The sequence below is a fragment of the Emydura macquarii genome, unplaced genomic scaffold (assembly GCF_026122565.2).
Source record: "Emydura macquarii macquarii isolate MOO-44397 ecotype Brisbane River unplaced genomic scaffold, CSIRO-AGI_Emac_v2 contig_1253, whole genome shotgun sequence".
NCBI lineage: Eukaryota > Metazoa > Chordata > Testudines > Chelidae > Emydura > Emydura macquarii.
Genome location: NW_027131390.1, coordinates 34,276,617 through 34,302,722, shown reverse-complemented (window position 1 = coordinate 34,302,722; position 26,106 = coordinate 34,276,617). Strand labels below are relative to the sequence as shown.

General features: G+C 44.2%; 1 protein-coding gene across 1 annotated transcript; it reads left to right on the top strand.

Annotated features, from left to right (window-relative positions):
- Window positions 1-743: 743 nt before the first annotated feature.
- PRPS1 (phosphoribosyl pyrophosphate synthetase 1) lies at window positions 744-25,707 on the top strand. The gene is made up of 7 exons (XM_067548427.1): window positions 744-995; window positions 5,052-5,235; window positions 5,682-5,780; window positions 7,436-7,560; window positions 17,703-17,876; window positions 18,656-18,815; window positions 23,789-25,707. Exons 1-7 carry the CDS (start codon window positions 874-876, stop codon window positions 23,879-23,881), a joined length of 957 nt encoding a protein of 318 aa, XP_067404528.1. The 5' UTR covers window positions 744-873; the 3' UTR covers window positions 23,882-25,707.
- Window positions 25,708-26,106: the final 399 nt, after the last annotated feature.

Sequence of the window (26,106 nt, the reverse complement as noted above, 5' to 3'; positions counted from 1 at the left end):
CAAATGGGACCAGCTAACCCAGGCCCCACCAGGGTGCGTATAGCCAGGGATAGGTTCCCTAACGTGCATTGCTTGAGCCTCCTGCACTCCTACCCCCACTGCCCCCCGACTGGAGTCGGCAGCGGTGCGGTGCGGGGCGGGGCACCCCGAGCAGGGAACCGCACACACCCTGGGCAGGCTCCTCCCCCCCGACCATGAGGGAGTAGACTGGGCCGCGCTAGTGTGCGATCCGCTGCAGCCCTTGCTGGGACCACATGGGGTAGAAACTCCTCCCATCGCCACCTCTCTGCCCAATAGCAGGAGAGGCAAGCTCTCCGCCAGCCAATCCCCATCCACGCACATCTCCCCTCACACGCCTCTCAAGCCGCTCACAGCTGGCTGCGGCGCTGACTCGCTTTTGACCCCGCCCCTTTCCCTCCAGCTGCCACGCGTTCCTGAAGATCAACAGCGCGCCCCCTCCCCTCCTGCAGCGCGCGCCGTCGCCACTCCGTTAGCAACCGGCGGCGTCGCTTTGGCAGTTGTCTAGCATGAGAACGGGGGGAAGCGGGGCGCGGTAGCAGCTCGCGCGCACAGTACGTGTTCAAGCTCCACCCACTTTTACCGCTGACCGATTTGCTCGCTCGCTGGAAGGTCATTTTAACTACGCCCCTTCGCGGCAGCCGACCAATGGAAGCCGGATAGGGGTGGAGCTGGTGGGTGCCGGGGAGGTTATAAAAGGAGGTGCGGCCGGGGGCGGGAAGAGGTAATATGGCGGCGTAGACACGCGTTGTTAGGTTCCTCGTGCTGTGCCTATCAGCACCCCCGTGGGAAGCGACGATTGGAGCCCTGCTCCCAAAGTGGCCCCGGTGTGAGGAGGAGACGGCCGTCGCCGCGATGCCTAACATTAAGATCTTCAGCGGCAGCTCGCATCAGGACCTGTCTCAGAAAATCGCCGACCGCCTGGGCCTGGAGCTCGGCAAGGTGGTGACCAAGAAGTTCAGCAACCAGGAGACATGGTGAGCAGGAGAGGACTACAACTCCCGGCATGACCCGCCGCGCACCGCCTCTGAGGGCTGCACGGTCGCCGCGCGGAGTCTTCTGGGAGTTGTAGTGTGTTGCGGGGACTCCCGGTCCCAGCAAATGGAGTCCGGCCTGGCGGGGGGGAGGGGCGCTCCAGCCACCCGACCTTACCCTCACTGCCGGTGGCTTGGGGCGGGGGCCCAGCAACTTTGGGGGGCGGTTGGACTGCTGGAGGGTCAGCCTGGTAGTCCCAGTGCTGTGGGCGAGAGGATGGGGTGAGGATGCCCTGGTACCATGGAAGGGGTGGTGGCAGCAGCCTTGGGGCGCTTGCTTTGGTGGCTGAGAGCAGGAGGCTCCCTTGTGGCCGTCCCTTCAAAACAACGTGTCTGGCCTAGGAACTGTGGGTCCCTGAATGAGTGTGGTGCAGCGTACCCTGCCTGAGTCTGCAGGCAGCCCTGCAGTGCCTCTGCTACTGCGGGGCCCTGTAAAGGGGACACAGCTCAGGTCAACTTCATGCGGCTTGGGAAAGCCCTGGGGACTAAGCAGCTCCTAGGGAGAAGTGAATATCTAGTGAAAGCATTGATAAGTTGCTCTTTCGAAGGACTTTGCTGTGTGGACGCTCTTGAGTCTTAACTAAGGAAGCCACAGAAGGTTAGGTTTAATTTGAGGAAGATAAACTTTCACAGTTGTGGACTCGGACCATCCTGTGTAATGGGAGAGCTTTTGGATGGAGGTGTGGGTATTGGACAGTGGATCTGCACTACTTCACTGCTGCTCTAGCTCCTCCAGTGGCTTCCACTGAAAAACCATATTATACTGTGGGGTGGGGGGGTTTGGCCATGCACTAATCTGAATACCAGATATTTGTTCAGTAGTTTTTTATTTTGTTTTTTATTTTTAATAGTGTCCTGCCTCATGATTATTGCTCTGCCAAACGTATAGAAAAACTTTAAGCAGCAAAGTAGGAGCTCCAAGACTCTCCAACTAGTAGCATTAAATAAATATTGCTTTTACTTCTAAGTGCAGTAAAGATCCTTATTATCAAAGACAAGACTATTGACATTCAAAACTTGCAAATTTATTCTAGAGAATGATTTTCCAAGTTAAAGGACCATTAGGATGTGGCTGGTACATCAAATTACACTGAAGAGCATCTACTGGAAACTTGATATAATTGCTACTGAAAGGGTCATTGGTGACATTTAAAGCCTAATTATGATCACTTAGCAGTCCATGAAGGTAACTTGAGGCTTTCATCTGTTTTGTGCTATTGCTTAGTCTTTCTGCAGACTTTGAGAGTTCAGGAAACAAATAGTGAACTGCTTCCCTCAAACCGGACAAGCTAGAGAACTTTTGATTGCAGTGTTGTTATAACCATGTTGGTCCCAGGATATTAGAAAGACAAGCAGAAAGAGTGTAATATTGTTTATTTGACCAACTTCTGTTGGTGAAAGAGAAGTTGTCAAGCTTACACAGAGCTCTTCTTCAGGTCACTGTAAGCTCAAAAACTTGTATCTTTTATCAACAGAAGATAGTACATCAAAAGATATTACCTCACCCACTTTGTCTCTAGAGAACTTGAGTTTAGTTTCTACAGATAACTAAAATGTTCTGGGAATTCCCAAGCACCTGTGAATCTGTAAGTTTTTCCAAAGCTCTAAAATCTACTATTCTTTTTCATGCTATATTTGTTATCATTCTCAATCTTGTTGGAAGAGAATAAATGTAAGTTCAGGGAGCAGGGATCTAACATGCACTTATAAAAAGTGCATTGGTTCCGAACAATATAAAATGGACATGTGGCTTTTTTCTGGATCATGTATATTCACAGAATACTAAATTACTGCATGTGCTCACCTAGTACATACTTACATGGAGGGGAGTAAATGGGTACCTGCAAGGCTCCTGTTCCAAGGGCTTCAGAAGTGGGAGTCTTGTAAATGTTTTCCAGGATTTGTATGAAAATGGAGCACACACACATCAGAAAAAACAATACATATGTTTTCACTGCATGAATATGGACTGTAAGTGAAAACCCCACAGGCTTAGATGAAACTTGGCGAAGGAGGGGGTTTGTTTATTGAATTACAGCTGATATCATTACACTGACTTCACAACCATCTATCAAGCACTCTTATCCTTCCAGCTGACTGGTCAAGCTCTTAATATCAGCAAATAATGCTGACTGTACAGGAATAGCACAGATGCTGTTTCCTCCCCATCAGTCACTAGGGTGTTTATCTGGAGAAGTGAAATTAGCTGCCTAATCAGTGCTTCGTGGGCTTTAACAAAAGAGTAGTTTATCCTGATTTTATAGCTCACAGCAACAAATGTAAGAAGAGACAAGAAGTTGGGAAATGTGTGAGGGAAGAGAATGGGAGGGTTAGTTCCTTTTAAGAAAATCTGGATATACAACAAGACTTCATGTAAAATGAAACTGACTTTGTCATGATTCGCATTATCTCTTGCAGCCACTTGCCCCTTAGTAACAACCAATGTAACTGACTGTAGTCCAAAGTGAAGCTGTCTCCAGAATGTTGATGTACGTAGTACAGATGAGGGAAAAGTTGCCCCATTTTTTTCTCCATGGATTCTGGGCTTTCTAGCTACTTCCAGTATTGCTGGCCTGTCCTCTCAACTGAAACATGGAGCATTCATTCGGAGCAATCTGTTGCTACATAAAGCCTTACACAGCACTTCTTCAGACTTCAGGTTTGATATAGAAGTCACTGCCTCATCTCCCCCTCTGCTTCAGGGGCAGGCCTCTCTCTACATGTTTCTAAAGCTATCTGGCCATTTGCTGCTGGCACCAGGACCTCTGGCGTATATTGAGAATCCCTTCACCAGGGATTACTGTGCATTATATCCATGAAGAAATTAACCCTCAATGTTTTCTCAGAACAGGTTGTTGAAGGGTTCTCTGTTCATGCCAGTAAATGGCTCTTAAATGTTCGATTTAGAATGTTCTTTTCCTGCCCTGTGGGCTCTTCTAAAAATCTGGCTCAGGGCTTGTTTTGCTAATATGTCATCACTTTTTCCTTCTTTAAAAGAAGCCTTGTATGAGTGAAACTATGTTCAGTGATTCTCCTGTGTGACTTGGAGGTACTTAAGCACTTTTCAGGAGGATGTGGGTACATGTTGCATAGAAATCTAAAATAAGCCAGCGTAGTTTTTGCTTTACCAACTGAATCAATATATTTAATCAAAATAAGCAATGTAAATTACAGTAGATTCTGCCTATTAGCCACCCTTTGGTTGTCAAACAAAACATTGCCATTGTCAAACAAAACATTAGCAGTTGCTAATAAGCAGAAGGAAAGCTTGCAGGGCTGCAGCTAGGGAAGGAAGTGCTGGGATGTGCTTTCCCTGTCTTCAGCCCTGCAAACCTGCCTTGAGGGAGGGGAAATGCAGCCTGGATGCTGGAGCTTTCTATGGGTAGCAGGGTACTGGGGACCCATGGGGCTGCAATGTACCTCTCCCTGGGCTCTCCATGAGTCCAGGTTTAGCACATCCCAGGGCTTCCTTCCCAGAGTGCTACCCTCTGGCATGGCACAGTCTGGAGAGCACAGAGAAGAGGTACTGTGCAGCTCCAGCATCAGGGCTGCAGCTCCCTTCCCCACTACTGCCCTGCATGCAGCCTCCCCTACTAGCCCTCAGCCCTTCCTCCTGTGCAGGCAGGTTTGTGGGGCTGCAGCTAGGGAAGGTATGTCCCAACTCTGTAGCCTGGCAAACCTGCCAGCAGGTGGAGCTTTCTTCCAAAAAGTGTTAAGTGGCACACTGTTGCCATATCTGAATCTTATGAACATTAAAATAAATGGAATGGGATTTGTTCCCAGCAAAATGTCACTATTAACTGGCAGTTGTTGTTGGGTTGCTACTAAGCAGAATCTACTGTACCGTTACTAAGCAAATAAGCAACTGCATTTCTGTCGGGTCTTGTTGATAGGGTAGTAAGTTGCATGGAAATTGCTAATGCAGGCTGCTTGCTGTTACCAAATTTTATTTGGTTTGTGCCTTTAATTTCACTTGTTTTTGTCTCCACCTGCACCTAGTGTGGAAATAGGTGAGAGCGTGCGTGGGGAGGATGTATACATTGTGCAGAGTGGTTGTGGTGAAATCAATGACAACCTGATGGAGCTTCTCATCATGATAAATGCCTGCAAGATTGCATCAGCTAGCCGTGTCACCGCAGTCATACCGTGTTTCCCTTATGCTCGCCAGGACAAAAAGGACAAGGTAGTGCAAACAGGAGTTCCATAAAGGAATATGCCCATCTACTCTCTAGCCGGCAGCCAGTGCTTCAGAGGAAGGTGTGCAATCCCATGGTTCACCTATTTGTGCAGTACTACAATGTGCAAGACAAGGGCAGGGGGAATTATTTAAACAGTCTATCACTTTTCAAGCCTGACATTTGCCAGCTTCTATCATAATCAGTGGAATTGCAGATGCTGTCTTGATTCATATAAATGTCTATTCCTTTTGGAAACTTACCAAGATATTTTCCTCACTGGATGAAGTGTGGGTGTTCATGAGAATTGGCAGTTTTAAGTAAAATTAAAGTATATTTTCAGACTTTCAGGCAATGATTTATATCCTGAGGGGGAGGCTGAAATCTAGTATTTTTTTAAAACCATAAGTGAGTTTGCTGTCATCCAAATTAACATGGCTTTTTCTTGTACTAGAGTCGAGCCCCAATTTCCGCCAAGTTGGTCGCAAACATGCTGTCTGTGGCAGGTGCAGATCACATCATCACCATGGACCTACATGCTTCTCAGATTCAGGTATGAACTGATATATAGAAAAGGAGATGGTTTTCAGATGTAGGCAAGCAGATGATACTTTTGCCTCACAGATTTTACCTGTGGGATGATGTAGATCGGTAGGGCTATGGCAAGCAGTGACCAGAGCCTTAGTTTGTTGCATAACACATGGTCACTTGTAAAGAAGATTGCTGCTGTTCTAGATTGACCAAACAAATCAATGCCCTTATTCAACTTGATGGTATTTATCTGGGTGGATATAACGCAATAACTTTTGAACACCATATCTGATAAATGCTAAAATTTCAGGGAATGTTTTAGGCACTGATGGGCAGAGCCCTGTTGATTTAGGTGAAAATGAGAAAACCAGAAGGAAATGGGGAATACACAGAGCCATGGCATCTGGGCTAGCAGAACCAGCAGTTTCAAGCAGGTCTGTTGTTGTCTGTAGATCAAAGAACTGGTGGTTGGTGCATGTTTGGTCCTGAAAATACCCCCATCTCATCTCTGCCCAATAGAAGTTTAATGGCTTCTCTCCCAGACAGAAAAGAGAATTAGTGGTGGAGGAAGGTGGAAATGGGGGTGCACGTAACCCCTGGCATGGGGCAATTGGGAGAGCACACAGACTTCCTGGTATGGGTGGGAGGGACAATAGCACAGGGGAAGAACACGGGGGACATGGAGTCCTTGCCAGTGGCAGAGCAGGAATAGGTGGTGCACAGAGCTTCTGACATGGGTGGGATTGCTGCAAGTCCCTGAAATAGAGTGGGATGGAATCGTGGCACACCAGAAACTCGTGGAGAGATACAAGGAGCCCCCCAGTGTATCCAGTGAGCTCAGTCTACAGAAGCAGTGACGCGTGACCCGCTAGTTTAATAATGCATTCAGCCTTGCAACTATTGTTTTTGAAGACCTGGGCAGGTGGCTAATATTGCCCTGTTTCAACTTGCTCTGTGCAGGTATTAAGTCTCACATGAGCCCGGAAAGGGGGTGAGCAGGTAGGGTTGGTGTTCTTTTGCATGTAGGAGATGCCTATTTTCCAATATTAATCTGTGTATTCATCACTCACTGATAGTTCAGGATTGACTAAACTGTTGGCATTTGGGAAGCCTGTGAACTTTCCCTGGAAACTTCTGCTGGGGTAGTATGATGTTGACTGCATCCTGAGTGTGGGTCCAGCCGTAGGTTCAAAAAACAAAACAAAAAAACTGTTCAGGACTTTGCACTGGCTTCCTTTTTTCTCAGATATAAGTAATGATGTTTAAAGCCCATATATTTAACTTTGTAAACAAGCAACTAGCTGCTACGCTAATAGATGAAGTTAATGTCCACATTAAGTCCTTGCTGGCACGGCACTTGTTTCATGTTGATTAGCAGGTAAGTGCATGACAGAAAATAAGAGGAATGGAGTGTCATGTTTTCTATAAACATTAGGCCACTAGACTCTCAACTCTCCATAGAGAAGGAAGATGATCTCTTGTGGTGTTCTGTGTATCCTGAAGATTGCTGCCCTTCTATTAATGTAAGTGGAAAGGAGAGCTGAAAAATAGTGATATGAAAAGGCTCTGTCTGGGTGCCTGATTATATTCAGGGCTTCTATTGCTTTCTGACAGGTCTGTCTTTGGAATTTGACCGTCAGTTATGCAGAGTACATCTACTTCTGTTTCTTACCACAGGGTTTTTTTGATATACCTGTGGATAACTTGTATGCAGAGCCTGCTGTACTGAAGTGGATCAAGGAGAACATTGCAGAGTGGAAGAACTGTACTATTGTTTCACCAGATGCTGGTGGAGCAAAGAGGTGAGATGTTAGAACCACCAGAACTGAGACTAGTCGATGTGCGGGCAAAGCTGGCAACGGGGTTTGTTGCAGGGATGATAGGTTCCTGGGTTAGTGTTCTAGTTGTATGGTGTACGGTTGCTGGTGAGTATTGCTTCAGATTGGGGAGCTGTCTGTAAACAAGGATAGGTCTGCCTCCCATGGCTTGAGCGAGTGAGGGATCATCTGCTCGGATAGGTTGTAGCTCCTCTTCTCCTTGTAATGATTTCCACAGCAGCTCCAAATAATAGACCCAAGTTTATGTCCTTAAAGTAATTCTGGAAACTTTCCCTAAATCATACCCAAACCTCAATTCTTACTGCCAACCTCCCATTTCACAAACGGTTTGTTAGAAAGTAACTACGATCCTAGGACTGTGCTATTGAGTTGCAGGCAGATGTTCTGAACATCCACTTCATCTTCTCATTAGCTAAACTATGGCCAGAACTTACAAATTATATCAATCTCTTACTTGTAAAACTACTGATGTGTAAAGCCCTACTTGAATTGTGGGACAATTGTCATATAATTGTAGCTGAGTTATAGAAAAGACATGAAAAACTGCAGAAAAGTAATAATGTACTTTTATTAATTGTAATAATTTGGAAAAGCCAAAGAAGACCCATTTGTTTAATAAAAATTTGTTGAAACAATATAGACACAAGTATTGTTATGCCTTCTAATTTTTTTGATAACCATATATTCTTCGAGTGGTGTCACTTTGGGTGCTCCACTTCAGGTGTTGGCGTGTCCTCAATCGAAGTTTTCCATCAGCAGTGCTCATCTGATTCGTACATGCACTGTTCCCATCTCATGGCGCCATTGGCGTCGCCTTTGGTGCGTGCGCAACCAGACCCCCTCAGTTCCTTCTCAGCCATCTGCGGTCCGAGACAGAGCCCTCAGCAGTTCCTACATTAGCTCATCTTAAGTTAGATAGTCTTTATATAGTTTAGTTTAGTCATTACTTAGTACTTACCTTTGCCTGTTTTCCTAGTTTATTTAAAAAAAAAAAAAATTTCCTCATCGTTTTCCCCTCACCAGAGCCAGAAGGGACGGGGATCTCTGACTCAAACTCATTTTAATGGAAAAGTTGTTCAGATCTGCCTCTGACCCTGGCCAGGAAACATCATCTAAAGAGTCCAGAAGAGCTCAAACTGCAGAAAAATCTTCAAGGAAAAGAGCCACAATTCCACCTCAGAGATAACTGGCAAAAAAAGAAGAGCTCACTGACCAAATCTCTCTTGGCAGTACCAATGGTGCCAAGGCTAAGTACATATGAGGTACCAAGTTCCTTAGGTACCCTTCGTCCAGTGGCACTGAAGAACTGTGTTCCACAGTGGAGTCATGAGTCAAAAATAAGTTGGCCTCCTCCATTACAGCACCGATGAAACAAGCAGCACAGAGACCAGTTTCACAGGTCAGATTGCCCCCCCAGCTGACTTAACGGTAATCTTAGCACCGACAACAGTCATGAAACTGACGGCACTAATTAAAACCACGGGGCCGACATCAACACTGGGTCTAAAATACGCTATAAAATGACATTATTGCCATTGGAGAGATACACATGTAACATCCACACCTCAGTTGCTGCTGTTCAGCACAGATTACCACCTCCCCTGCCCTCCCCACACACACTCAAACTGCATATAGCACCTGACAAAGCTCTCTCCCCCATATCATTTTCCAGCAGACACGAGAATGAGGGAGAGGAAGGAGTCGTCTTCTTCCAACATTCCTCACCTGCCAGACCAACTCCTGAATCTCCAAAACATAGGTAACGCACTAGACACCATAGGCAATCATGGTATGGACCACCATGATTCAAGCCACCCATGCCTTACCCAATGCAATGGCCCAACTGGGATACATGGTCTGCCTATACAAGGGGTTACAGCAGACCCCGCCTCCTCCCCAGCAGCCACTATAGAGACAGAACCAGATCTCCATCAGGATCTTTCCCACCTGTTTCTGAACCATCTCCAGAAACTACTGAAGAAAGTGAGGAAAGTATTGAACAGGAAACATCACTACCAACACACAACTCATCTTCTTCACCTGTTGAGGCAATAATATCTCCTACGACTGCATGGTCACTGAAAGGCACCACAAGCTATTACAGATTCTTTGCATCTCTGCCCTCGTCAAAAATCACCTTACAATTGATGAAGCACTATTGGAGCCAGCCAACATCATCTGGCAAACACCAGCAACTATTCCACCAACTTGTAATATTTTTTTAATCTGCCCTCTGAGGATATGGAATTTCTTTTTATCCACTCCCTTCCTAACTCCCTTATTATAGAGGCGGCAAATCAACAAGCCAAACAGCCCCAATATAAGTCTACACAACAAGATAAGGACTGGAAAAGGCTAGATCTATTTGGGCACAAAATGTACTCATCAGCTACGTTGCAATGATTACTCCAAAATCATGGAATTTATTAATGACATTCCAGGGGAGAGAAGAAAGCAATTCAAATCGCTCATAAACACAGGTCAACTGATGGCTAGAACCACCTTACAGGCTCCCCTTGACATCGCTGACGCAGCTGAAAGAACAACAGCTACGACAGTGGTCATGTACAGGGTATCGTGGCTCCACTCTGCAGGCTTGCTGAAAGATCTACAGTATGCAATAGAAGGACCTCCCCTTCGATAAGGTGAAACTCTTCACTGCAAAAAATGACGAGGTCCTAATACCATGAAGGACTTTAGTACCACACTATGTACCCTTGGTATTTACATACCTGCAACAAGGAGAAAACAATATCGGTATCAGCCATATCCATGCAGATACCAACAGCACACCCACCAACAAAGATATTATGAACCACAGTGTAACAAACAAAGACCATAAAGATGATGGCAGACCCAACAGCAAACCTCGACATCACAACCAGCGTCCATGAAACAACAATTATGAAATCCCAGTCGAGGGTCTGAACGACCTCCCTCACCACCCAGTGCTAATGACACCAACCATCCAATTCAGACATCGACTACGCCCTTTCCAGCACATTTGGGAGTCTATTACATTGGACAAATGGGCTTTAAAGATCGTACACTCAGGATATTCCATCTTATTTACCACTATCCCCCTACACAACCCCCTTCCCCATCCCTCTTCAGGGACCCATCTCACCAGTACCAATTACAGCAAGAAGTGTGAACCATCTTCTACTTCTAGGCACCATACAACATGTACCCCCACAACACAGAGGGAAGGGTTTTTACTCCCACTACTTTTTAACCCAAAAGAAAAACAAGGGATGGAGACCCGTCTTGGATTTCAGAAGGCTCAACAAGTTTGTTAAAGGTACAACGATTCAAGATGGTCACATTATCTACTATAATACTAGCACTGGAATGAGGGGACTGGTTTTCAGCCCTCGACCTACAAGATGCCTATTTCCACGTAACAATCCACCCAGCACACAGACGATTCCTCAGATTTGTGCTGTGGGAAAACCACTGCCAATGCAAGAAGGTACTACCCTTTGGCCTTTCTACAGCACCAGGGGTATTTTTGAAGATGCTCACTGTAGTGGTAGCACATCTACACAGGCAAGGGGTAATAATATTCCTGTATCTAGACGACTGTCTGATAAAAGCACACAACTGAGCACATGCTATTAGAGTTACTCAACAAACTGTCACCTTTTCAAGACATAGAACTCAAAATAAATAAAAGTCCATTGAGACTCCAGTACACCAACTAGAATTAGAGGAGCACACCTGGACTGACTAACTGCCTGGGCATTGCTTCCAGAGAACAGGTTTCTTCCCATAATCAATTTAGTATAATTGTTTAAAAAAAAAAAAAAGCCCGTACATAACTGCATGCACATGTCTCCAACTCTTATGACACATGGTAGCTATTGCATTTGTAGTGCAAGACCCACACCTAGACATGCGTTGTCTACAGAGGTGGCTCGCAACCGTCGCCACACAAACACAGCCTAAACAGAAAACTCATGATGCTGAACAGAGTCAAAGACTATTATGGTGGATACAACCCACCCACATGCGGCCAGGGATCCCATTTTCACAGGAACCACCCTTGTTTATGATTACCACAGATGCATCCTTAATAGGAGGGAGAGCACACTTATGGAATCCTATAATCCAGGGTTGGTGGTCCCAAACTGAAACATGCCTTTATATAACCCTGTTAGAACTCTGCCAGTATGCAACACATGCACTCATGTCCTCCCACTCATAAAAAGCAGGATGATAAGAGTAATGACAGACACATCACATGTATGTTTTATATAAATTGGTAGGGAGGAGCATGATCCCACTCCCTATGTACCAAAGCGATGAAACTGTGGAATTGGTGCATCATGACAATGGATGCACCCAGCAGACAGTTCGGTCAAAATCACGAATGGGAACTAAATGACATGATCCTGCAAGATATTTTTCAACAATGGGGTCATCCAACCATCAGCTTCTTTGCAACACCACAGAATTACAAACATCTCCACTTCTGCTTGAGAGCAGGTCTGGGAATCCGATAGATGGCAGATTCATATCTTCCCGATTGGAATGTAGACTTCCTTTATGTATTCCCACCCATTCCAGTGATATCCAGTCATCCACAAAATACGCATCGACAGAGCAACGATAATGATAGCATCCACATGGCCCAGACAAACCTGGTATTTATACCTACTTTAGATGTTGGTATGCACATCAATTACTCTTCCATTGCACAACGACTTTCTGTCCCAAGACAATGGTTGGCTTCTCTGTCCAAATCTAGAGAAGCTTGGCTCATCACGAAGAAGTAGACTGTTTGGAACAAGTTAAGCACATATTACTAAATAGCAGAAAAACAACAATGTGAAAGACTTACCTTCAAAATGGCGTAGATTCAACATGTGTTGTAAAGACAAGGCGCACATTTCCGCTGCATCTGCACTGATCCCAGTCATGCTCGAATACATCCTAAAATTAAACTCAGGCCTTTCAGTGAACTTGATCGAAGTTCCCCTGGCCGATACCACCGCCTTCCACCATAAAATTGATGATACCGTTCACACACCAACAGTTAAACGCTTCATCACGAGTATTCAGAACATATACCCAGATATACGTGCACCCAGAATACTATGGGATTTGAACCTAATCTTGCGAGGTACTACCAAGTCTCCATTCGAGCTCTTAGCAATATGCTCGCTTATGCACATCTTCATGAAGGTTTCATTTTTAGTGGCCATTAGAGCGGCCCGTCGTGTGTTTGAAATTGGGGCACTCATGGCGTAACCACCCTACACCATTTTCCATAAGGACCAAGTCACTCTGAGACCTCATCCAAAATTTACACCAAAAATCACCTCAGCTTTTCATATACATCAGCCAGTCCACTTATCTACATTGTTCCCAAAACCCCATGGTAATGCACAAGATGCAATATTACATACGTTAGATGCTTTCTATCTGGACAGAACAAAATCCTTAAGAAAGTCCTCTAAATTCTTTGTATCCGTTGCAGAACGATTCAAAGGCACAGCCATGTCCACACAGATTATTGAAATGGATCTGAGTGCATTCGTTCATGCTACCAACAAAAGAATGTGCAAGCCCCCCCAAGTCAAAACGCATTCCACCAGAGCAATGTCTACATTTACAGCATTCCTCAATAACGTACCTGTCGTAGACCTCTGTGGAGCAGCTACTTGGGCCTTGGCACACACTTTCACAAAACACTATAGTGTTGATCAGATTTCCAGATTGGATGCATCTATAGGCCTAACAGTACTGTCCTTGATTCATCCAAGTAACTCCAGAGTCCCTTCCATCCAATGAGGAGCACTGCTCTAGTCACCTGAAGTGGAGCACCCACAGGAACACCACTCGAAGAAGAAACGGTTACTTACCTGGTGCAGTAACTGAGATTCTTTGAAATGTGTGTCCCTGTGGTTGCTCTATTACCCCCCTTCTTCCTTGGAGTTCAAAGTAAGGACTCTACAGTACAGAAGGAACAGAGAGGGTCGTCTTGGGCTTGCACTGAGTGAGGCGCCAATGGCACTGCGAGACAGGAATGGTGCATGCATGACCCACACCAGTAGTGCTGATAGAAATCTCTGATTGAGGATGCGCCAACACCTGAAGTGGATTATCCACAGGGACGCACGTCTCGAAGAACCTCAGTTACTGCACAGGGTGAATAACCTTCTTTTGTTGCAACTATATTAGTCATTAATGTGTGGGGCTGACAGCCTGAGCTCCAGCCCTAGCTAATAGGGTTCTACTGTACTAATAGGGGGAAAAAAGGGTGTTGCAAACCTCAAAATGTATGCAAAATTGTGGACCGTGCAAAGTAAGCTAATTAAAATCAAAATTCCGGTGGAAGCCTAATATTCCAGGATCTGCAATATCGCTAATTAAGTAGGGCCCTATTGACGTGGCTTGTTGCTTTAGTGCCAGCATTTGGGATGCCAAATTGACTAGCTGTAATCTCTGCACAAGATTTCCAGAAAAATGATAATGCTTTCAGAACTCTTGTGGCAAGGTTTTCCTCTTCCCTGCTTATTCTTCTATGCCTTTGAAGCAGGGAGGGAAGTATCCCTATTTGCACTGAGTCTGGCAATCTGGAGATTACTGGCTCCTAGTACCATATCCCACCTGGGTAGACAAAGGTCATTTCTCATGGAGGCCTTGTATAAACATGAAAACTTGCACAAGTTTAGCTAACGGATTTAGTTAAACCCATGAAAACCACTGCGTGGGCACATATTTAATTTAAACTAGGCTCATTTTGGTTTCATTTAGGTTAGTGGTTTTCATCCTTTTTTAGGCTGCGTACCCCTTTCCAAATAAGGTAGTCTACCACCTACCCCCATCTGAGATAGGCAGAGGTGATGCATAGTGGGTCCCCCTCCCCCCTCAGATTTCTACTTTCCAGCAACAGCTTCTAACGGTTTTCAACCAGATTTCTACTTAACAACAGCTTCTAAAGGTTTTCAAATGGTGAAACACCACCCTCCCGCCGTCACGGGGCACAGAGGAACACGTGGGGGAGAAGCAGCGCCACAAGTTGGGGCTTGAGGAGGAAGTGCTACCTCCCCCCATGATTCACCTCAACGGGACATCCAGTCTGTCTGGGTTGTGGGTCGCAACCAAAAATTGTAACTTAAAGCGGGGACTCAGCGCAAATAGCATGCTGGCCCGAGGTCCGCTGCAAATGTTCCTCTGTCCCCATCCTGTCGTCGTCCCGTCCGTCCCCCTCCCCCCCGGCGGGGAGGGGGCTCACCTTACAATTTGAAAACCTGATTTTGAGTGTCACAGCAGAAAGGAAACCTACACCAATGCAGCTGCAGTTTTAATTGAAAGGAGATTAAACATTAATTATATTGCCAAGTCTTACTAAATAAAATGCATTGTCCACCATTACTGGATTTTTCACATCCTCTCCTCCCCCCCCCCCCGAGAGCTCCCGTACACCTAGGAATATGCATGCCACAGTTTGAAAACCACTGATCTAAGTCAGTTAGGCTTCTGTTTAAGCTTGGTTTAAGAGGCTTGTATTTCAGTTAAGAGCCTCTATGGGATTTGTCCAGATTTAGCAAAATCAGTTTAAGATTATGCCTTAAATTAAACTCATGCAACTCCACGTGCAGGCAGGGCCTGAAATGGCATTTTCCAGGGCAAACCAGCTGCCTAGTATACACTGATGTGAATCTTCAGCAGATACAGAAATGGTTACAAACCAAAGTCCAGTTTGAAAAAGATGGAAGTGCTAAACTTCAATTAGAAAATTCATCTAATCTGTTTAAAACAAACCCTGCTGTATCCAAGTGGGGTGTGACACACAATTCTTATCTGAGTAAATGACATTAAAAGCCAAACGGCCAGAACAGGATTCAGACACCACATAATCTATGTACAAGATAAATAGAATTCTATTTAGAGGCACACTGGCCGTGACATCTGTCATTCTTCTTTAAAACAAACCAATGTACCCGCTAGTCTTGCTTAGTCTTTTCCATACTATGATCCCATGTTCCAAAGTTTTGGGTACCCCTCCCCTCTAGCCATAAAAGGAGAGACAGCATGACTCCCCCTTAATAAGGAATGGGAATCTCAGTTCTCTAGGACTCTTTCAAGTGCAGAACTGCTTAGCACCAATCCCTATGTATTCCAATCACATTTATCTGAGCAATAAGTAGATCCCTGTTAGAACCTGATCACAATGTGTCATGCTGCCAGGATCAATAGTAACCAGAGGATAGTTTGGGTAACTAAAGTTCTCAGCAGGGAACCTGGGCTGGGGAGACTAAAGGGTCTGCAGCTTGACCTTCTGAAGGAAAGAGAAGTGAAACTGGTACATTTGGCAGACGTGAAGGCGGGCAGGGTTCTAGGCTGCCCATCACCTCTTCTGTAAGTGTAAAGCTTCTACATTGAGATGCAGCATACAAATGAACTGGAATTGCCTAGATAGTGTAATGATAGGTACATTAGAAGCGCTTTGATGGCTGGAACTAAATTACATAATTGAGTTATCTTGGGCCTAATCAGTTAATATAATTAATTTACTTTAAGTGCACTAGTATTACATCACACTGAGTAATGACTGGTGTCCAATGGCAATGTCCAGAGAGAACTGGCTATATTTAATGTAAAACTTACACTGAGGCTCTCTTCATGGACAAGGGTATTTTTTACAGTGGGATAACTAATTGAGGTCAGCTATCTTGTTATAAAAACAGTGGAAACAAGGCACTTCAATTTTACTGCTAGGTAAACTAAAAAAGGTCTAAACTAAGCATGGGTGTAGTGGGGGTGGGGTGGTAGTGTATAGCACTGATCTTGCTTAGCTACCTCATGGTAAACACTATAACTGCCTTGTTTTCCCATAGGATTTTACAGCAAGATAAATATTCTGTTCTGTTGTAAATCCTTTTACAATGAAGAAAAAGCTTGAATGTTATTTAGAAATGTACAACTGCCTGGAAAAGGCAATAAAACAATCAGCTGTTACTTTCTAACCTAAAGTTATCTGGTGTTCTCTTTTCATTCCTTTCTTTTGTCTTTCCAGTTGTCTCTTTTTAAATGCCTAAACCAATGAGGGGTTTAGTGTGTAGAGGGATGTTGCAGCTGCTAGCATGCTTTCTCGTTAATTAGACATTGGCCTGCTTTTTACATGTAGATTCACAACCTGTAGCGGTAGCTCTTGGTATGTGGAGAGAAATATTGACATATCAGGTGTATGACTTTAAGAATATATGTCCTGATAACCATATACTGAGCCATGTACCTATGCAGAAAGCCAGGTAACTTTATGCCATGCAAAATTAACCACTTTGCAGTTGTTTGATTTTTCAAACAAATGAAGGGGGAATTAAATCTTCACAGTCAGTTGCAGTGAGATGGCATTTAAATCCTTGTTAATAAGCCCCAAGTATTGAGGAGAGATTGCACAGCTTTTTTGCCATATATTCCTCTGCTTTTATCAGTTGGTCTTTGTTTTGTCGTCTACAGGGCAGTGAATTAGCTACATACTGGGTATATCTATGCTAGCTTTTTCCTTTACATTTTTCTCACTTTTGCCACAGCTAGTGAAATTATGCCTGTTAGCAACTGGAAACTTTTAGAAAAAGTCTAGTGTGGACAGGGCCAGTGAGGTCATCAGCTAGGTTCACTTTCTTTGGATGAGATAAGTCTAGAGCTCTTTTGGAAAACAATATGCTGAAAGTGACTCACCGTGGGCACTGAAACTTTAGAGGTTTGTCAGCAAAACCCACCATTTAAAGCTCTTGACAAACCCAAAAAATGCAAATTCCTAATTTGCACTGATCAAGATTAAAGCATGCCTGGAGGCCTCCATCACCTTGATCTAGCTGCTACCGTTGGGGGAGAGCAGATTAGAGGCTTTAGGATAATTGATCGTAAAAGTAGCTCTTCTTTCACACAGCCTTGAAAGCAACTGTATATTCAGCTAGGAGGTAGAGAGCACATCTTCTCTGGATTTGTCAAGGGCAGCAATATAATGGAAGCTGTGACCATTTGCTGTCCATTCAGTCTCAATTTATGTGGTCTTGGAGCAGTTTCCTTCTCCTGCCAAAGCTTCCTCTATGAGGAGCATAAACACAATCTGGAAACCTCTCTCTCCACAGAGTGACCTCCATTGCAGATCGGCTGAATGTGGACTTTGCTCTCATTCATAAGGAACGAAAGAAGGCCAATGAGGTGGATCGCATGGTGCTGGTGGGTGACGTGAAGGACCGAGTGGCCATTCTGGTAGATGACATGGCAGACACCTGTGGCACCGTCTGCCATGCAGCAGACAAGTGAGTGAGGAGGCTGGGTGTAAACTACACATGATACAAACTTGTTCTTGTCTCAGTCACTACACTCAAATAAATAACCACTAACTTGTAATGGAGTTATGCCCAAAGATGGTGGGTTTGGGGTCTTGGACTATGAGTCAAATAAGTGTTAGTAAACAGTGAGTATAACTTTCTCCTCAGTAGCTCAGTTTTCAGGTCTACATGCAGATTTGCATTGGTTTAAAAATGCACCTTTAGGGGCACACATTTGTGTAAACAAGGTTTCTGTCTCCTGATTGTCATTTCACTAGTTCTGCAGTCACCCTAGACCTGAATTTCTAGCATCAAAAATGTTTTAAAAAACTGGCAAAAATCTTTAAAACCTTCCAAGCCAATTTTATAAGTTATAAAAAAGCAGGTCTGTATAATAGCCTCTTGTTTTGCACAATACCTATAAGTGTTTACCATGCCACTGGTAGTCTAAATGCTGCTGTAGTTCTCTTCTCAAAGCCCAAGGCTGAAGACCACATTCTTCAAATACTCAGGTTGCTTACATAAGAGTACCTTAGGACATGCTGGATTTATAAAACTGCTTCAACCTATGTGAGTCATCTAATATCACAGCTTGGCATCTCCCTTGATCTGATACTGCTCCCTTTAACCCCAAACCATTAACTGCATGGGAATCATCAAGTGTTGTCCCTTTCCATGTAATGTGGGGGCCCAGCCCCCCATCTACTTCCTCTACATCACCTGTACAAAACTTGTCTTTTGAGGCTTTCATATTTGTGCCCTTCTAGGCTTGTATCAGCTGGAGCCACCAAAGTTTATGCCATCCTAACTCATGGGATCTTTTCTGGGCCAGCCATTTCCAGGATCAACAATGCCTGCTTCGAGGCAGTTGTAGTCACAAACACAATACCCCAGGAGGACAAGATGAAGCATTGTCCCAAAATCCAGGTAAGAGGCTACTTTACTTTTGTCTTGAGGGGGATGGGAGGTAGGTAATGATGATAGAGAGTGACCTGAAGCAAAAGGGTCAAACCCATTTTTCCCTTCTCTAGAACATAGAAATGTCCTGAAAGGTCATTTGGAAAGCTTTTCTGCATCCTGTTTTAGAAATTTAGATCTTGCCTAACCTGGTTTGTCCTGAAACCAGAAGTTAGTTGCTAGGTTTCTTGTATCCGATAAAAAGCAAGTGAAACCTGATTGAGGAGATCTAATTTTTAGGTAGACGATCAGCCAGCTGGAAGAGAGGATCATAAAGATTTTAACACCCTGCCGTGGCCCTTCCTTTAAGCACTGAATACCTGATCCACATGTGTGCATCCCCCAAAGGAGGCTCTGGCAAAACAGGGAAAATGAGACTTTCTGTTTCTGCTACTTGAAAAGGAAAAAAGTCTTTAAAAGTCTTTCAGACAGAAAAGGGCACAAACCCATTTTTTTCCTCCTCTTAAGTCACCTTTATAATTTCTTAGAATTTATAGAATTTAATGTTCAAAGCATTTTACAAACCTTAATTAAAACAGATGGACTAGAATGCTGGTAAATGTCTTGTGTACCCTGCAGCATGTCTTATTGTTAGCCACTAGGAGCAGTTAGGATGACACACAACAGGCTCATGAGGCAAAGCCAGTGCTTTGAGTATTACACCAATATAAAAGGTTCTGGGGAATGCAGATGTTTTTACATATCTTTATCATCTCCACGTGGTGATCTCAAAGCAATTTACAGATACCAGCCGATTAATCCAATGCCTCTGTGTAGTTGGTATTTAAGAGCCCTACGCAGATACAAAATTTGTATCCGTTTCCAATATGCAATTCGCAAAAATGGTCCACAGATGCGGATATCTGTGGATGTAAAGCAGATATCCATGTTTTTGCTGGGCTCTAGGTATTGACACCTTTTTACTGATGAGGAATTGAGGCAGTGTTTGTTTGTCTCAAGCTTATATGGCAAGCTGGTGGCAGAAGTAGGGTTAGAATTCAGTACTTTTAACTCTGTGCCCTGCTGTAAACACTAGCAAATAATACTGCACTCGGATTATATTGACAAGACCGTTTAAGGCATTTTCAAAAGTTCCTTTGAATTTTTTACATATATTTGGCTCCCGTCTGACTTGCAAATCACTGTCAGTGGGACAGTCTGAATGTTCAGTTGTTTAACTCAACCTCTTCTAGTGTGCCAATGGTTGAACACTTCTCGGTACTTTACATCTTTAGTTTGTTTTTGCATATGTCCACTAATACTTTATGTAAATAGCTAAAATGGGGCAGTGCCCTATACAGTGAGTGATTGGAGTTGGAAGGGGAGCCCCAGAAAAGAGTATTCAGTCCAGTTTTTTGCTGTGCCTTCCCTTGACCCGTAAGAGCTGACCCCTAGAAAAAGAAATACTGAACAAAACAGTGGGACAAACTGGTTTGAATATCAGTAAATGAGTGCGTGATTCAAATTCCAAAAAGTTGACAACTCTTATTGCAGTTGTATGAGATCTAAGCAGCCAACATGCTTTATTCTGTACATTTCATAGCTGCATTTGTATGTGCATGGGATAGAGAAGGGGAGCATTTGTGCCCAAAAATTATTTCTTTAAGGATTTTAACCCTTGGCCTTTTGGTTAATTGGATTACACTGTGAAGTGAAACTCCCAAACCACCATGGATCTTCTGCTTCAGCTGTAGGTTGGCTTTTTCCTTTATGTATGCCTCCTGGTGTAAAGGTGCTTCAGTCTGAGTGGCCTGATCATGTTCTCTGATAGGGAGATCCTAAAACTAAACAGACACTTTTTTTGCTGAAACTTTTTTGAAACTGAAATTTTCAACAAGCAAATTGGTTGAAATAATTAAACAGAATAACAACACCTGGAAGACCATGATTTGATAGGGTCTAACCAGCACAGTTTCGGCCAAAAAATATCATTCCTCATGAATTTCTTAGAATTCTTTGAACCTTTAAGATAAAGGAAAACAAGCTGACATTTATTTAGACTACCAAAAGGCCTTTGACAATGAAGTTAATAGTCATGGGGTGATGAGGCCAAGTATTGTTATGAATCAAAAACTAGAGACAAAACAAAGAGTAGAATACAGTAGAACCTCAAAGATCCCAACACCAGAGTTAGAACTGATGGTCAACCGAATACCATGTGGAACTGAAAGTAAACAATCAGGCATTGGGGGGAAAGCAAATACTATATTCTGCTTTTATTGCATCTTAAAGGTCAGCATGCAGAACAGAAGCAGCCTGGGGTAGACACTGTTTCCTGTAAGCCAAGGGTGCTGTTCTCTTCTTCCCCCCGCTCCCCCGCCAACCCTACCCCACTGGACGGGGGGAAGCTGTTTTCACCACTACCCCTTGTCAGGAGGGGGAAAGGAGCCTAGGAGAGAAGCTGCTACAGGGAGTTACTGAACTGCTGCTGTTGCAGCCAAAATCTGGCCTGGAGGTGGAGTGGGAGCCAGAGTCCGAGGCCCAGAGCTGCTGCCTGCACGCTGCACTCTGAAGAGTTTTAAAGGGCCACAGCCTGTGCACCGATGCTGCCCAAGCTTTGCTTGTGGCTGCACTCCTGGGTTCCACCAGTCCCTCTGGGAATGCTAAAGGAAGGGAAGGGAAGGGTTCTGGCAATGGGCTGGCACCAACCCCCTGCCATGTGCTGCCTCTGAAGCCAGGTGAGCGGTGCACAGAGCACAGTAAGCCCTGGGGAGATGAGGCTGAGGGCTGGGGCTTGTAGTGCCAAGGGTGTGGGGCAGGCCCTCCAAGTTCAGCCCAAAGGCAAGAAACAGGAATAGGGCAGGGAGCTGCTTGCAAAGCAGGTGGAGCTGCCAGGTGCCACCTTTGCAGAGATCTCTCCCAGGCCTCAGCTCGAAGACACTGACTGCAGAGTACTGTACCATAATGTGTTGTTTAGAGTTACGAACATTTTGGAGTTATGAACAGCCTCTATTCCTGGGGTGTTCGTATCTTTTAGGTTCTACTGTAAATGGTCAGTTTTGATTATGACAAAGGATTAAAATTGTGGTGCTTTAGCTTCCGTGATAAGTCCTGAGTTTAAATGTTAATGATCTGGAAAGTGGGGTGAGCAGTGGGGTAGCAATTTGCAGGTGACAGTCATTTAGGTTAGTCAGGACCAGAGAGCACTATGAGGGATTTCAAAGAGACCTAAACAAGCTAACGAATAGGCTACACAATGGCAAATTAAAGGCTGTGATGATAAATGCAAAGTAATGCGCATTGAAGGGGAAGAAAGTTAAGCTACACTCATACTCCGTATGAGATTCTAAATTAACTGTATTACTCAAGAAAAGGACGTGGGCGTTATCGTAGACTGCTCAGTGAAGACCTGTGCTCACAGTTGTGATGAAAAAGCAAACAGATGTTAAGCTATGTAAGGAATGGGGATGGAGAATAATACCAAGAATATTACAATACCTTTATATAAATCAATGGTGTGGCCTCATCTGGAATGCTGTGTGTAGTAGTGGTCACCCCATCTCAAAAAAGGCTATTGCAGAAATAGAGAGGGTCAGAGAAGGGCAACAAAAATGGTCAAAGGCCCAGAAAAACACTCCTATGAAGAGAGATGGAAAGCTTGAAATTGTTTAATGTAAAAAAGAGGTGAATGAGAGGACATGATAAAAATATATAAAAATATAAAACAATGTCTCATAACACAAGAATAAGGGAACATTCAGTGAAATTAAAAGATGGGAAATGCAAAACAAATAAAAAGAATTTTTTTCACACAATGTATAAATTAAGGGCTTGTTTTACATTTGGAAATTTACCAAAATAGCTATCCAGAATAATTATATCAGGATAGTTACAAACCCTCATGCAGATGTGGAATCTGGAATAAGAGCATCTACATGGAGTTATTCTGGAATATCAATTTTGGTAAATTTCAAAGTGTAAACAAGCTCTAAACTGTGGAATTCATTGCCACATGAAGCTGAGTCCAAGAATGTAAGATTCAAGAGTATCCAGAGTTGTCATAATTAATGCTAACATTTTAAGACTCATGCTTCAGGGTTTAAATCAATCTCTTAACTATTGGACAGCATGATGAGACCTGGGGTGAGGGCAGATTACCCCACATCTTCCTACTATAGGGTTCTTAGACCTTCATCTGAAGCATCTGGCATGGCCACTGTCAGATAGGATGCTAATCTAAATAGACCTCAAGTCTGAAACCATCTGGCAATTCCTGTGTTCTTATCCCACTTTTAGAGCAGGTCTACCCTGCAGAGTTTTGTTGACAAAAGACAGCTTTGGTCAACAAAACGGTGGATTGTTTACACAGTGAAATGCTCCTCCCACCGATGTAACTCCCCTGCTATGCCGACATCATAAAATCATCTCAATGAGGCTTATGTCGGTTTAGATAGGGCAACGCAGTGTCAGTGTGGACACTGCATTCTTTACTTAGGCTATTGGCTGTCATTCTTGTCATTTTCACAGCTCTGCTGGAGCCTGAAATTGACAAGAAAGCCAGATAGCTAGAGCCCAACTGACCCCTGCACACTTGGAGAGCTGAGCAGCTGGACCCCGATGCCAGCTGGGAGTGGGGCAAGAAGCCCGGGTGGCTGGACCAGGCGAGAAGCCCCGGATGGGGAGCTGCCAGCGGAGCTGAGAGACTGGCCATAAGTCGACCTAACATAGGTTGACTTATCTTTGCAGTGTAGACAAGGCCTTAGAAAAGTCAGAATGGAACAGTTTGCTACAGTATCTTCAGAGTGTTATGAAATGTGGTATCCTATCATTCCTGCTTGTTTAGAAATTTCGTAGTTTTCTCTGTATCTGACAGTCTGCTACAGATCTGCGAGTGGTTCTTTGTAGCGGTGGGGCTTGTACCTTGAAGATTCTTTGTGGCTTCCCAGCCACGCTAAGACCTCGCATAGACTTCTACCAGGTGACTGATATTTTTTCCCCTACAGGTGATTGACATCTCAATGATCCTTGCGGAGGCCATCAGGAGGACTCATAATGGGGAATCTGTCTCCTACCTATTCAGCCATGTCCCTTTATAACACATGCTGGCTGCTGCTTGTGTGGCTTTTTTTAAAAACCAAAAGTTGTTCAGCTAATTATAAAGTTCATTAGAAGACTCTGCTTGTTCCAGTGCAGCTCTCCACAGCTCCTCCTCTGCACACATCAGGCTCACTGAGTCTGAGCCCATCTCTGGGAGAGGGTGGGTTGTGGGGCACCCATCTATAATGCTCAGGATCCTGCCAGTGTAATCCCACTGTGATCTCCTTGGTAGTTTAAGCTTCCAGTAGTATTGAGTCAGCATTGCAGATCTGTGGAGAGCAGAACTGATGTGGCCAATTGCCACAACTTTTTTTGGAGGGGAAGTTCTGTCTATGGGGAGGTTAGACTATGCGTGCATTACTGGATTTCTTTGTATGGGAAGTAGAACTCTCAAGCACATGCTGGCCTGGAACTACAGCAAGAGTCCAAGGGACTGCTGAGCCACATCACTTCTTCTGTACCTGACAGAAGCCCTTAAAGAGATGGTATAAGGAAGTCTTGTATGTTGACCAAGTTTCTGACAAGAAGTGAGGCACTACAGGGTGGGACAGCAATCAGTTTCCTCTTCCGGAAGGAGATCAAAGATCTGTAACGTGCAGCATGTTAAAACCCTGAATTCAGATTGTTCTGCTGAAGAAACTTCTTGCCCTCTAATTTTCCCCTCCTTTGCCAGTCCATTAGTAAGTCTAGCCTTCCTGACCCTTCACAGACCTGGATGTTCCTTGGGCATGCATCTACGGAGTAGATTAATATGGGCTGTTACTTCCTATTAGAAGTTTTATTTTCATGCATTTTAGCCCCTTCTCTCATGAAGTTTCTGATGTATTTTGATTGCTTGTTCTGGTTGCAGCATTTGCACCCCACCTTTACAGTTTGCCATGTATGATACCAGAATTGGCCACCTCTGCAAAATCCTCTTCCCCCCTCCCCCCCCCAAGGAGTCTTGGAAATGTTAATGGAGGAAGAGGTAGGCTGCAGGACTTTGGAGGCCTTAGGAAGGGCTCAGGATGGCTGAGTCAGACAGCTGTTCATGTAAGGTGCTTAATGATAGTAGGTCAGGCGAGACATATTCCCTCTATCTTTTATTGACACTTTCTCAATGTCACACTCCCGGGCAGTAACGTTTCTAAAGTCGGAAGGGAAGAAACACTCAAGCCTAGAACGGTCTCCAGTGCTCCTGCCTGTAGAATAGGCATCATCCAAAACTGCAACACATGGTAGTTGCACCAGACAATTCTCCAGTAAGTAGGTAAACCAGTCTTTCCTGGTTTCGTACGGGGTAGCAGACCAAGCTGGTTCTTGTACGCATTCTGCTTTTATAAAACAGTCTTGTCTAACTTTGGAGATAGGGAAAGGAGTTATTTGGAGTCATTTGTATCTACAGCCAGTGTGATGTGAGGGATTTATTGGGTGGGGGATAAGTGTAGCTACCTGGAAAAATCGGGCTGTCTAGATTTGGAGTGGTCCTTTTAGTTGTTACGTATTGTGCCTTTTTAAGTAAGACTTGTCCCTCTCTCTTCCTAGAATTTTTGTCTTATGGCAACTTAAAACCCTAAACTGTAAGGTATTTCTTTTGTGTAAGAAGTTGGTGTTTGTCTGGAAAGCGTATATGTTTGCTTTTTTGCTTTGCATCCTGCATTGAGCTTGACTGAGGGCTTATCCAGGACTTCTGCCTCCTACTTCGAAGCTCCTGCTGGTTCACTGCCAATACGTCGTGATCAAAAGCCAAGAGCAAGGACATCAAAGCAGTGTGAGGATTTTCAGCAGCATTTGTGTTAAACTAAGACCTCAATGAAGGAATTAAACTTTTATTTAAAAAAAATAATTACATAGATATTTCCTTATAATTTGTAAATGCTTTTAAAACATACATGGGGCTATTGAGCCTCCCTGTGTGGTGGTGGTGGTGTGAGCTTGAGCATTCGTAGGTTGATGGTGGACAGAAGAACTTTCACCTCCTTTTACTAGCAATATACCACTTGTGTAGAAGAACCTTTAGAGCCCAGGCACCTTTGCTCGAGGGTATCCTATCAGATACATCTGATCTTACCAATTCAGTAGACTTGGTAGTTCAGCTAGTTAAGTTCTGGGTGCTAAATGCAGTTTCTGTTCTACTTATACAGTTTCCATCCTGGTTTCTGAGTACCAGTTCTATCTACATACCAATCAGATATGTGATGACATTAATAGGACTGAAATAACAAAGAATTTGACATTGTTCACT

What these genes read in the sequence shown, in the direction of transcription:
- PRPS1 (XM_067548427.1), top strand. Translation starts at nt 874, where the DNA reads ATGCCTAACATTAAGATCTTCAGCGGCAGCTCGCATCAGGACCTGTCT. An exon ending in TTCAGCAACCAGGAGACATG is followed by an intron (nt 996 to 5,051) that starts GTGAGCAGGAGA and finishes ACCTGCACCTAG; the next exon opens with TGTGGAAATAGGTGAGAGCG. An exon ending in GATGCTGGTGGAGCAAAGAG is followed by an intron (nt 7,561 to 17,702) that starts GTGAGATGTTAG and finishes CTCTCTCCACAG; the next exon opens with AGTGACCTCCATTGCAGATC.